The sequence below is a fragment of the Xenopus laevis genome, chromosome 1L (genome assembly GCF_017654675.1).
Source record: "Xenopus laevis strain J_2021 chromosome 1L, Xenopus_laevis_v10.1, whole genome shotgun sequence".
NCBI lineage: Eukaryota > Metazoa > Chordata > Amphibia > Anura > Pipidae > Xenopus > Xenopus laevis.
In genome coordinates, this window is record NC_054371.1 from 53,767,586 (window position 1) to 53,781,478 (window position 13,893).

Consider the following 13,893-nt stretch of genomic DNA (forward strand, 5'->3'; position numbering starts at 1 on the left):
CCCCTACAGTTGGAGGGTCTGCTTCCTCTGTAGTTACGCCCGTCTCCATGATTTTCACAATATGTGGGACTGGGTCGGAGGGACACCAGGAAAAAACCCGGTGGGCCTCGGCTCTCAGAATGGCCTAGATCCGCTCCCTCGATGGACTGGCCCCCACAAAAATGATATATGGCGCCACCAGCGTTCTCACGGCACCCTGGAAGTATGGAACCTGGTGAGCCCCAATGCTTCAGTCCGACCCTGCCTCGGTGCATTATAAAAATATAAAAGTGGTAGCAGGAGATTTTGTAACTGGCTAGCCTGACAATTTCTAAGCAAGGCAATTGATGCTGCTACATATGAGCAGCTTATCTTGATAAAGGATTTAATGAAATCAGTAACTATTCAGTTTATGATTCCATGGGGCATCTCCAAATTAGACCTCTGAATGATTTCAGTAACCTTGATATTCAGCATTGACTGACTATGGGCTTGTACTCGGTGGTTCAGCACAGAGTCGAATACAAACTAGGACCCTGAAGCTGCTCCTGCTCGTGCACAGCAGAAGCCCCGCCCACTAGGCAGTCTGGCTCCCTAAAGTGGTAGGATAGAGACTTTGGCAGTGAGCTGTGTGAGAGGAGACAAGCGCAGGCAGAAGCAGCAGCAGCAGCAGTGGTCCTTGTTAGTTGGCAGCAGCGAGTTGTGTAATCAGGTGGAGGAAGAGTGCAGGGTTTCGCTAGCAAGGTGATTAGACTCTTGCCTCTCACTTGCCATTTATCCGATTGAACAGACCCCCATCCAGCCCTACTGTCTCCAGTCTGATCATGGTTTTCCCCTATTTGTGTCTCTGGCAGATGATGAAGGTAGCCTTGGTTTTTGTGTGTGCAGCAGCCTGCAGTCAGGTCCTGGCATCAGCAGCAGTCGCAGCAGCCGCCGCCTCCACTGGCAGGTCGGACAGAGGCAATTTTCTGGATGATAAACAATGGCTAACCACTGTGTCCCAGTATGACAAGGATGCTGCTGGCCACTGGAATCGATTTCGAGATGTAAGTTCACATTCCGTTGCAATTCCCTGTAGGGGTCCTTCGTTTGTGGAGCAGAAGGATCCTTGTGCATTTAGGCTGAGGGTATTTCTTGGTGACATAGGTGGCTGCTGTCATTTGCCATTAAATGCCCTTACTGCTTATCATGATGCTGATGTGTAGCACTGGAGGACAGGGCAGCGTGCTCCTAACTAATGCAGGGTACCTATAAATGATACATGCTACACAGATGTACTATATATCAAGTGTTACTCTGCAGCATATATTATTTCTCTTTTATGGATGTCTGACTGCAAGGCATTTCCAGCCGTATAATTACCGATGCTGTCCTGGTGTAGTGCTACAATCAGGGATATGACCCCCCCCCCCGGCCCTTCTGTTGTTGAACTACCACCTCTTAAAATCCACAGACTTTTCTTTGAATGTCGTGGTATGCAGGGAGTTTTAGTTCAATGACAGCTTGAGGCTTGCAGTTTGGACATAACTGCGGTATGTGATAATGGTCTCTTTTTAATGAGCTGCTAATTATAAAAGATTAAAAAAAACTCTAGTTCAAAGAAAACACTCTTGAGACGAGCATTTTTCCTCATTATTCCACGCCAGTTCCATCTGTGGAAATTGACCTAATTGCTGCAATTTGTTGATTGCCTCAATCCGACGTGTGTATTTCTTTGTTTTGTCATGCATTAACTTGTCATGATCATATAAAACTCAGAAGTTCCCAGTTAAATGAGGCTGCTAGGATTGATGACAAAGGGGTTAATCTTGCAGGAACGATGTTTAAACAGTTCTACCCAGGTGCTCTTTATTATGGGTTTGTGTGGCAGCAGCTTTTGCTTTGTACCCTGGCCTATTCTGCATGAGGAAGTGTCAGGCTATGAGCCATGATTTAGTCATACCTAGTAATTAAGCCTTTTCATGTGTTTCAGAATCCGCTGCAACAAACTATGACACTGATAAGTACAGGGTTAGAGCAGAATAAAAGGGCTATGGCACTGTGAGCAAACTGCAGAACTGAGCACATAGGCATTATCTGGGTTATGCAAAGAGTGGTCCTTGGGTGTGCCAGCTGCAGAACTGAGCACACTGGAACTATTTGGGTTATCTAGAGTGGTCCCTGGGTGTGCAGGTGGCAAATCTTGAGCACAAATGCAGTATTTGAGTATGTAGAATGGTGCTGGGTCTGCAAACTGAACATATAGGCATTATCTGGGTTATGGATCGTGGTCATGGGCTATGCAAACTGCAGAACTGCGCATAACAGGCACTCTGAGTTGTGTAGAATAGTCTGTAGAGAACAAACTGCATATCTGAGCTCACAGACACTATCTAGGTTATGCAGAGTGGTCCCTGGGTGTGCCAACTGCAGAACTGAGCACACTGGCGCAATCTGGCTTTTAAAAAGTGCTTTCAGCTTGTGCAAAGTGCAAAACTCAGCATATAAGAACTATGTAGATTATGTAAAACAGTCCCTGGAGTGCAAACTGCAGAACCGAGGACATTGGCGCTATCTTGGTTATGGAAAATGTTCCTTGGGTGTGCCAACTGCAGAACTGAGAAGAAGTACTATGTGGGTTATGTAGAATTGCTCCTGGATATGCAAACTCCAGAACTGAGCATGTAGACGTCTGGTTATGTAGAGTGGTCTCTCAGTGTGCTAGCTGCAAGTCCCTGGATTTGCAAACTACAGAACAGAAGCACTATCTGAGTAATGCAGAGTGGTCCATAATATTTGAACTACAGAATTGAATGTATAGAATTTATCTGGGTTGTGTAGAATGGTTCCAAATTGTACAAACTGCAATTCCAAGCACATAAGAGGCAACTTTGCTTGTTGGTCATACCACCAGCTATTTCAATTATTTCCAATGGAGAGGCATTTTTGGGAGATTTGTCGCTTATAAATAATCTCCCTATCGGCCACTGCCCTAAGCAGTCGCTTGGTATGTATCTCTGCATTTTGAGGCTAAAACATATATATGTTTAATCTGTAGCCCTACAGTCCTTAAAGAAGTTATTTGGCTACAGCCCCCAGTATTCACGGAAAGTTGAAATATGCTGAGCAATGCACTACAACATTTTAGAGCTGTAAGCAACTCTCTTTCGTGCTGGTTATTGGTTGTGCAGAAAGAGCTTTGTAGTAAATGTGGGGAGATCATAAATAACAATGCAGAAGGCAACAATTGATATCTCTTCACTGCTGTACATCAGGGATGTGCAACATGCAGCTGCTGTGCAACAGCAACACCCAGCATCTAACTGACAGCTGATGGCATACTGGCAGTTGTGGTTCAACAGCTGGAGGGTTGCAGATTGGACGTCTCTAATTTTCTGCCCTCTAGTTGCTGGTCTTCCTTTCCTTCTTTGACAGGGACCCTCTATTCTGTTACTTTTACTGCCCCCCCCCAACTTATCCCTTTAAGCACAAAAGTAAGTAGTAACAAGCGCATTTACTTTTTGATGCACATTCATCTCTCAGGTTCACAACCTTCTTCTAAATCCTGGTCTTGGCTTTGATAATAAAGCTAGATAGGTCATGAATACTGACTATTTCATGATGAGATCAGTCTGTATTTTAATTTGTGTTAATCAAACCCAGAGCAAGTCCTTTTTCCAAAGTGTTCTTTTTTTTTAATTCACTTTGTGGTCGGAAGAGGCTGGGGGGTAAGACTTTGAACCCAGTCAATAGTCAAATTCATCCAGGAGTAATTTATTTATTATTCCAAAAGCCATTCTAATACAATAATGGGAAATTCCATCACAAAATGACCCACTTAAAATTTTCAACAGTCTAGTTCTTAATCTTCTCTGTTATTTCATTGAGCTAAAGAATTGTGCTTGTTCTCAGCGTGTTTATAAATGTGCCATTTTGTGTTTGCTTTCAGCATTTAACAAGTTGCAGAACAATTGTGAACTATATTAAGAGTGAATTGCTTTCCTTCTCCCAAGGGATTTCATTAGAAAGCTGAAATTAGTTTAATAAGACTGGAAAACATTTTTTCTCAACCAATGCGGATGATTTAAATAAAACATACATGTGCCACGACAGTGAGGCCTTTCCTTTTATACACAAAGCATTCAATGCATCAGTTATTTAATTATGCTGAATAGCCTTTTCCATGGAGTTTGCATGTATTGATTGTGCCAGAAAATGCAGCAAGATAATTACTTCACAATGCCGGAGCATAGTTTGGATCATGAAACTGATGCTGCTTTATTAAAGAGCCATAGAGTCTGCAGAATGTGCATTTTCTTCATCTTATAAGTTTATTTTATAAGAAGTAACATTCTGATATAGTTGAAAGAAATTATTGCAACTCTGGCTGTCTAACTGGTCTTTTTACTGCCTGTTCTCAATGCTGTAAATGCTGACAATGTTCATTAATGGGCACTTGTATGGGGAACATCATGTTCCTAAGGCCCTTCTAGAGATGCTGAGGAGAGGACATTAGGAAAGGACAGCAGAGATGATGTTCAGTTAACTTGACATTGTTCGAAATATACATTATCCTTTAGTAAGATCATGCTGTTAATATAAGGGTGCAATATACACCTGTGTGTTGGGCATATTTTCTGGGAAATAATTTAAAAAAACAAACGTTCAGTAATGAAAGTACTTTAATTTCTAATTTGATATTAGAAGGTAGTTAATTAGCATTTGTCACTGTTAAACCCACTGGTTAATATAGCCTTCTTATTTGAAAGCCTGAATCACACTCAGCAACTGAACAAAGGTGGGCCCTTTTATAAAGAGCTCATTACAGTATGTCTAGTGAAAAGAACTTTCCCAGTTACAAAGAGACAGAGGTTATATTTTAATAAACCATTCTGATGTAATAGGCTGACACTTATAGACTGCAGTCTAATATTTTGTCCTCAGTGGAAATGTCTTTCAAAAGAAATGCAAGGGCAAAGCCAAACAATTAGTAAGAGGATAATGAAGATAACACACAGCCGTACATTTTTTTTATTGTAGGTGGTGCCTATAAGTATGCAAGGTAATAAAGCATATTGGTTATAATGGTCCAGCTGTAGTAAGGTAGGACTGACCTGTTTTAAATCTGATTTAATGGTAACAGATATTCATCCATAGAATTTTAAAAAATTTAAAGGGCAAAAGGATGTGCATCTAGAGCTCTGTAAGAAGAAATATATTAAAAAATTGCTGTAGGGTATGAACAAATAGTTTATGTGTAAGGAAAATTTGAGATGGTGAGAAATATTATATCTAGTATAGGTATTTAGGGTCAGGGCACACAGGCAGATTCAGGGAGATTAGTCGCCCCAAAGAAGAGGAGATTTGTCGACTAATCTCCCTGAATCTGCCTGTGTGCCCTGACCCTTAAAGTGTGTGCCTACAAGCCTGTCCACCATCTAATTAAAAAAACAAGTGTATTTACATGAAGTGAAGCTTACTAGACACTCTTTTGGAAAGTTTTCCACTAGATTGTGGCAAATTTCTTTCCATATACAGTAGCTGGAAGACTGTCTCTGATTGTGCACTGATTTTGGCTGACCAGTTAGGCATTTCTGTTCATCCCACTTTGGTTGAGGGAAGGGCTCCATCCAGGCCAGTTAGTCAAGTTCATCCACTCCAATCTCTGCAAACCATTTAATTGTGCATAGTGGCATTATCTTGCTTCAACAGGACAGGGCCTTCGCAAGCAGTTACCACAAAGTAGAAAGTGAGGAATGGAGCTTCCTCCAAAAATCTCTATGGTAAACTGTAATGTTAAGTCATAATTCCAGAAAACATTATTCCAGTGTTCAAATGCAGAGACCTGTGCACTACTCAAAGGAATGCTTGTAAAGCACATGGTCGTTAGACTTTTATGCGGCTGCTCCAAAAAAATAAAATAAAAATAATGCTCACCATGGATAGTTCTTGTGCTATCCGAGACAGTTTGTAACTTAACAGTTAAGGTGGCCATAGACGCACTGATATTATCGTATAAAACAAAGTTTTGTACAATATTCGTTGTGTATTCATGAGACGAGTCAACCAATATTGGCAAAAGACTTGGATATCGGTCGGTGCGTCGATCGCCAAGTTAAAACATTTTGATCAGATGCCTTTGAAGGCTCCCAAACATCATCAGGGAATACTGCTGAATCATCAGATAGAGGTAGAATTCTATTGTTTCTACCTGTTTATCTGACGCTTCAGCTCTCAACGTTTGGAATGAAAAGAAACGGCCAATGGTCGCAGGGAAGATCGCAATTGTTATGTTTAAGATTTTCAGCTGAGGATATGAATTGTGTCTGGACATTTCCAGACAGCTCTTCTCTCACTTTAAGGCTATGATGTGCTGATACAGGCTTCCAGTAGGCATATACAAGAAATATACAATGTGGGTATACCACATGGAAAAGGTTTCTAAGTTGAAGTAACTATAGCACAATTACAAAGGCAACTGCACTGGTGAGTCATATTGGGCTGGCTGTCAATTATCAGTCGGCTTTAAAGGATACCTGACAATCAGCACTTTGATGTGTAACAAAAGCACTAAAGAACAGAGAACCCCATCAAACAACACAGGTTCTAATGCAAAGTAAGTGATCCTTTTATTAACCCCTTAAAAATCACTTAAAAGCAAAACACAACCCTCCAGATGTGCCAAAACACCAAAAAGCTCCAGGTGTCAGCTGATAATAATTTAATATCAAAGGATTTTACACATAATTTCATAGCGTATTTATTGAATTATCTGAAATGAAGTACCCAGGTAGTATACTTAATTAAATACATATAAATATTTATAAATATATATAAATACAATATATCAAAAAAAAAAATCTGCCGTGCATAAACAAAACCTAGTAGGACATTTCAGTAGCTGGGACATATTAGTTCATAAATATAATGTCCACAGCAATACATCTTCAGCCCTAAAAACATATTGGTAATACCCAGTATACTGTACTTGCAAAAGACTGACATAAATGAAAAGAGATGTCACTGGTCTCCAACAGGGACATCAAGCTTAAACAACAGTAATAGCACCCAGTGCACATGCCTTGCCAATTATTTTGGTCTTTTCTGACGTTATAGACTTACTTACTTTGAGGTTAATAGAAAAATAAGCTCAACTATACTACAAATATGGGATCTGTTATCCAGAATGTTGGGTTTTACGGATAATGGATCTTTCCGTAATTTGGATCTTCATACTTTAATTCTACTATGTAAACATTAAATAAACCCAATAGGATTGCTTTGCCTCCAATAATTATTAATTATATCTTAGTTTGGATCAAGTACAAGGTACTGTTTTATTATTACAGAGAAAAAGGAAATCATTTTAAAAAATTTGGATTATTTGGCTAAAATGGAATCTGTGGGAGATGGCCTTTCCGTAATTCACTGCTTTCTCGATAACAGGTTTCTGGATAATGGATCCCATACCTGTACCACAGAAATCACTTACAGGCTATGTTATAGGGCCAATATACCCACCCTAAAACAGAGAAGTTTTTCAAGATAATTCTTGGCACAAAATGGGGGCATGCCATGACACCTGCACCATGCTCCCACTGTGCGCCCTCAACCTTCTCAGGCATCACTTCCTGAACTCTGAACAGGAAGTGACTTTACTTCTCATACCACAGCTACAATGTCTAGGTGTGCAGTGCTTTGCAGTGACATCACTTCCGGTCTTTGTCATGAAGACACAAAGTAATGAAAGTCATATGCACACACTAAGTAGGAGCTCTGTAGAGGAAACCAAGATGGTAGACTGCCCTGTATGACAAGGGAGGCCTGGTTGCTAAAAAAGTGTGTGCCACTGTACAGTGACATGCAGGAATATATGCATGACCAGATGATCTTATGCTGATTATTTTTAATACGTCCATAACACAGTGAGCACAATAATGAACACTACCTTAGATACACCATTTAAAGAGGTTACAAAATACAACTGAACTGCATTGGAACAAACAGGAATGACTCTTCATGTTGGCAGCCTTCCTCCTGCATGTAGCCATTCAACATCTCCACAAACAGAAACGCCATCTTCTGTATAAGTCAGTGGTTTCAGCCCATCCTGTTTAGTATTCATTGGTAGACAGTTCAGTCCTTCCATTATTTTCAATCTAGCAAGTAATTGAAGTATGTCATGTGTTCAATAACATGTTTACTGACTGGATTACTATTATTTGGACAAAACAGCCCTATGGGTCTGTGTACTTCTATTTCTCTGTCCCATTCTGTACTCACCTTCAAATAACTCTTTAGAAAATATCTAGTTTGGCACAAAATGCACACAAGGCAACAGTGTATCTGAATTTTTGATATTAATAACTACAATAGGCGTTTACCTTTAGGTCTAACCCCTCTGGAGTTAGGGAGGGGGTCCTTGATCAGAATTGCACTGTGCAAAGTGCAATTTCTGCCACAAATCGACATGATTTTTGCCCACAGTTCAGCATGTTTTCCCATAATTCCAGAGTCATTGGTTCTCTGTGGGGAGTTGATGTGATGCATCAAAATGAACCCAATTGCATATGTGTGTGGTAGTAAATCAGATGCAAGAGGTTGCTTATGTTTCAGGAGCTGGGTTTTAATCACTTCTGCTGCTTGCCATTAAAATGACATTCATCAATGATTCTATCAGTTTTCAGCTATTTACATGTCAAATAATTTCTTCTGTTATTTAGAATGTAGTCTTTAGAACTGTAAAATGTACAAAGTGTCGCTGCATAAAAAATACTTTAGTCCGATGAATACTCATTCTTATTCTAGATGTAAACTGGACCCTGCAATATATTCTTCACAACTTAATTTACAAGTGCAATTTTACCACAATGCAACATTACCCCCATATTTCCAACATAATTGCAGCTGTGACGGTGAGATGTGCCTGAAGCAATTATGTCCAATGCATCAAAATGAGCACAATTGCACTTTAAAATGAGTTATGTGTGTGATACTTTAGGTGCAATTATAATGCGCCTATTGATGCTGGCTGCTGTGGGAACCCTGGAGCTACCATTAACATTGCAGTATCTTCAGGGTTCCCCAGCATCAGTAAGTGCACATATTGTATCAGCCATGTAAGGGCCCATTATTACATATGAATTTGTTTGTACATTTGCATTATTTTCCATCTTTGGAATAAATGAAAACTTTAATTATATAGTAGTTAAGGAGAGCTTGATGTTAAATATAATACAGGTATGGGACCTGTTATCCAGAATACTTGGGACCTGGGGTTTTCCGGATAACAGATCTTTCCTTAATTTGGCTCTTCATGTCTTAAGTCTACTAGAAAATCATATAAACATTAAATAAACCCAATAGGTTGGTTTTGCTTCTAATAAGGATTAATTATATCACAGTTGGGATCAAGAACAAGCTACTGTTTTATTATTACACAGAAAAAAGAAATCATGTTTAAAAATTTAAAAATTTGGATTATTTAATTATAATGGAGTCTATGGGAGACGGCCTTTCCATAATTCAGAACTTTCTGGATAATGGGTTTAACGGATCCCATACCTGTAGTATATTTGCTCATATTTAAATATTTTATATTCAGTAATAACCTTTTTTTTAGGTAGATGCTAAACTTTTATCCCATCATTGGCTTGATATACATATTCCAACTTCTATCCTCAAAGAAAATAAATCAGATTATTTTGTTTGGAAGACTTCACAGTGAGGCTTCCAATAACAAAACTGGAAGTACTATTTAGTTTTTGTATTTTAATGGCAGGAGAGACATTTACCTCCTGCTGAAATAAACACAGTTTTATGTTGCTCAATTATCTATACTGATAAACATAATACTGATACTGTTTTTTAAGAACTTTTTACCTAGAAGAAAGTGTCATTTTTAGTAAAAGGCTAAAATTTATATATCTTGGAAGGAGCAGTTTATTATAATGCTTGGCTCCAGTTGAGATGACACCCTTTGCTTTTTAATAGAGGACATTTAAATGAATTGTGAACATGACTGGATATATAAGTGGAGTTAAAGTACTTCAGCATAACCGTTTATCTTATAAACTCAATTATTAGCCGGAGAACAATTTTTGTTAGGAGATTAGCAATTGTTTTCTTATAAAGGAGGGTAGAGTTGGCAGTAACCGCAGTTGTTTATTTCAAGTAGCTCAATGTCCTAATCTAGAAATCCCTAAACTGTGGGGCTGTTCCCCCACCCTATCCAGCAACTGGAAGACCTACATTGGTAGTTGAAAGGCCTAAACATAACAGGATACTATCTAGAGTGAATATGTTTTAAATACTTAAAAACTGTACAACTATTTCCTGTGTATCTAGCGTTTTCTGTATAGGCTGGCAATACAATTCATGCTATGGAAATAAGAAAGGAAAGTCGTTCTATGTTACACTTTACATTTTTGCCAGCAGACAAAACGTTTGTTTCCTCTCTGATCTGCACCCTGTTCAGTAACTGTCTGTCAGTGCTCATGCAGGGCGGCATTTGGTCTGACAACACACAAGTGTGTATTTTCACAATATGCCTGGCATGAGCAGAAACAGGTGGATGCCATACCTGTCAATGCTTATTGAATCAGACGCAGATTTACATTTTGCGTCCGCAGAGAAAACGTTACTAAGAGACCTTCGTTTTAGACCTTACAGTTCTATGCTTCTGGGCCTGTTACTTGATATTCTACTCTTTACTTCATTATAATCATTCTTAAAAAAGTGGATACAGTCCTTAAAGGAGATATCCACCTTTTTGTTAACAAGACCCTTAACAACAAGGCACTTAACAAAATCAATTTAAAAAAGAAGTTTGTATTTATCGGAGGGTTATAACCAGTTCTTCACAGTTTCCTAACAGTTTCCAGTATAAATTCTCTGCTTTCAAACATGATTGACCCAGCCTACCCTCAACCCCGATTGGTCCAGCCCACCCCTGCTTGATCGACCCAGCCCATCCCCAATGCCAGTGTCAAAGCCTGCCCCCAACCCAAATTGACCCAGACTGTCCTCAACCATGATTGTCCCAGCCCACCCCCATAATGAATTAAGTCTGGTGTGTTTGTGATAGAGGACAACAGAGAAAAAAGGCAATGAAAAGTGTTGAGCAGAAGAGGTACAAAGTTTGATGTAAGAGAATGGTATGAGAGAATAGGATAGTAGATGAGATTGGAAAATACAGAAAGGGAGGCCACATTGTTGATAAGAACGGCCCTTGTAGTGAGGGGTTTTATGCTGTTCTTCACAGTTTCCTAACAGTTTCCAATATACAGTCTCTACTTTCAATACTGATTGGCCCATCCCCAACCCTGATCTTCTCAGCCCAATCCGATCAACCCAGCCTTCCCCACTACCAGTGGGTCTCAATTGGTGCCCTGGTAATGAAGGTTGGCACCCCCCACACACATATATCCACTCAGACAGCGCAGAACCTAACATGGGGTAATAGCCGACTTCTTTTTCAAATCTAAAGTAAATTTGTGATTTCAGTGAAAAGTACCTATTCTTAAAATACTTACTTTGACAAAAGGGTGCTCATGTACAAAGTGATTTTGCGGAGGAATACACCTCTGCTCCTTGCGCAAATGAAAAGAATGTGGATCTTTATCTATTTTGGTGTGTTCTTTTTATGGCAAGAACAGCATTAATATCTACTGTGTGTAAGCTGAGGAGTAAATCGTATTGTAATACTCTCTTTTTAAAAGATTGGCCCTATAATCTTTTTGTAAAGAAGATAATAGCATTCCATCTTATCACGATCGTCTTTCTAAGAGCAATAATCTTTGTTTTACTTGCAGAGAGGTTGCTTAGCACATATGGAAATCCACTATTCATCTTGTCTTACCTTCCTAAATCTTATTGGGATTGACTGTGGCCATCTGTGCTCATTACTGTACTGTAGTAACGATCCTTGCAAAAAAATCGTTTTTCCTGAACTACTTTTTCGGATAAAATGTTCACCAAGTTATAAAATAGTTTCTTAAATATTTAAAAACTTGAATGCAATGCCACAGTATATTATTGGATTGCTTTGTGTTCCTTGCAAACTAAGGGATTTTTTTGAATATGGGTTAAAGAAGTCAGATTAATGAACTGTATCTCATGCAGATGCACATTTCTTCTAAATATACCCCGTGTTGAGAGACTTTTATCCTCTGACCTACTGTGATTTCTTATATGGTGTGTACACCTCAGGCTGGGAAGCATTGATTTAGCAGAATAATATTTTGTGCCGAACAATAAAATTATATAATTATATTGTAAGATGTTAGATAGAGATTTGGAGCTTTTTACACACGTACTTTTGCGAGTACAGCAAAGGAAACATCATTATAAAACTGCTACAATGGAAAACTAGTTTATCTTCAAATCTATTATTTACAATTTTCTGTACTTTTTGAAATACTGTTAGCTTAAAAAAAAAAAAAAAAAAAGCTTTTTTTTTCTTTATGAAATGAAAAAGACTGGAAAAAAATCAACATACAGCATGAACCTTAGTTTACTCTTGTTAAAAGCGATTAGCAAGGTTTGGGCACTCTCCAAACACCTAATTACATTAAATGTGTTGCTTTAGGCTCTCAGCAAGAGCATAGTTGGACCTTTATAGCCAATGCACACTGTTAACAGACACACAGTGACTGGTTTGTGCTGTAGCTGGTGAAGAAAAAGGAAGGAAGAAGTTCTAAAAGGCAGTTCCCAATAGTGAGAACAAATAAGGCACTAGGGATTCCAGAAGAACAAGGCATGGATAAATTCCTCAGAGTTTTGTGTAAATGTAATTTTATGAGGCAGGTGATAATTATACACTGAAATATTCAAGTGTTGTGCTGGTGAATGAAATGCACAGTTAAGATGTATTTGCTCTGTAGAATGTAATACAATGTATACAATGCAGTCGGGGCTTCATAGTCATGGTCCTGTGGTGAGTTTCTTTTCACCTGGTTTATTTCACGTGTCCCTAGAACTGTTCTTCTAATGTTGGTAATTCTTCATTATTCCTCTCAGTATACATCACTAAATACTGTGAATAAATGTGCACGTTGCATTCAAATGGTAATGCCTGCAACAATGGGATCCGTTATTTGGAAACCTGTTATCCAGAAGGCTCCAAATGATGGACTCCATTTTATCTAAATAATCCAATTTCTTTTCCTTTTTCTCTGAAATAATAAAACAGTGCCTTGTACTTGATCCAATATAAGATAGAATTAATCCTTAATGGAAGCAAAACCAGCCTATTTGGTTTATTTAATGTTTACATGATTTTCTAGTAGACTTAAGGTATGACGATACAAATTACGGAAAGATACATTATCCGGAAAACCCCAGCATTCTGGATAGCCGGTTCCATACCTGTACTAAAAATATTGAACATATTATACTAAATATTTAACATAAATATACTAATAGTAATTGGTGAATCTGACCTGTTTTGCTTCTCTGAAAACTCACATTTTCATTTTTTGACGTGCGAGAAATTTTTTCACCCATAGGAGTTTATGGGCGTTATTTTCTCAGCGAAACTTGGCAAAAAATCTCGCTCACCACTATAGAAATAACATATTTAACATACTTGTATATGTATGTATAACTTTATTTGTAAAGTGATGTTAAGGAGCCGCAGCACTGTACAGTGCATAAAAGTACAATATATATATATATATATATAAAAGTATACATGGGGGAGACAAATCACATAATAAATATATACAGAATCATAGGACAAAGAGCTTAAGTGTCCTGTAGAGCTTACAGTCTAAGTCTAATATGTATACATATTTCTATACTTTGTTTTATCCTGTATACTATATGTGATAGATCTATGTTGGGAAGTTAAAGTGCTGCTATCTTTAGGAATAAAACTTCAACATTACAGCCTGTTCTTTCATTATCCTCTTTGAGGCTTTGCCTGTCTTTGGT

The 13,893-nt window shown here is 38.5% G+C and overlaps 1 protein-coding gene across 2 annotated transcripts in view; it reads left to right on the plus strand.

Annotated features, from left to right (window-relative positions):
- The first annotated feature begins 585 nt into the window (after positions 1–585).
- LOC108704954 (testican-3) overlaps positions 586–13,893 on the plus strand; it is a 122,192-nt gene continuing 108,884 nt past the window's right edge. Inside the window, exons 1-2 of one of the 2 annotated variants that reach the window (XM_041589255.1) lie at positions 586–723; positions 834–1,025. In XM_041589255.1, coding sequence (XP_041445189.1) covers positions 834–1,025 — 192 coding nt within the window. In that variant the 5' untranslated portion in view covers positions 586–723. The remainder of the gene's footprint in view (positions 724–833; positions 1,026–13,893) is intronic. The other variant, XM_041589258.1, reaches the window with a different exon arrangement.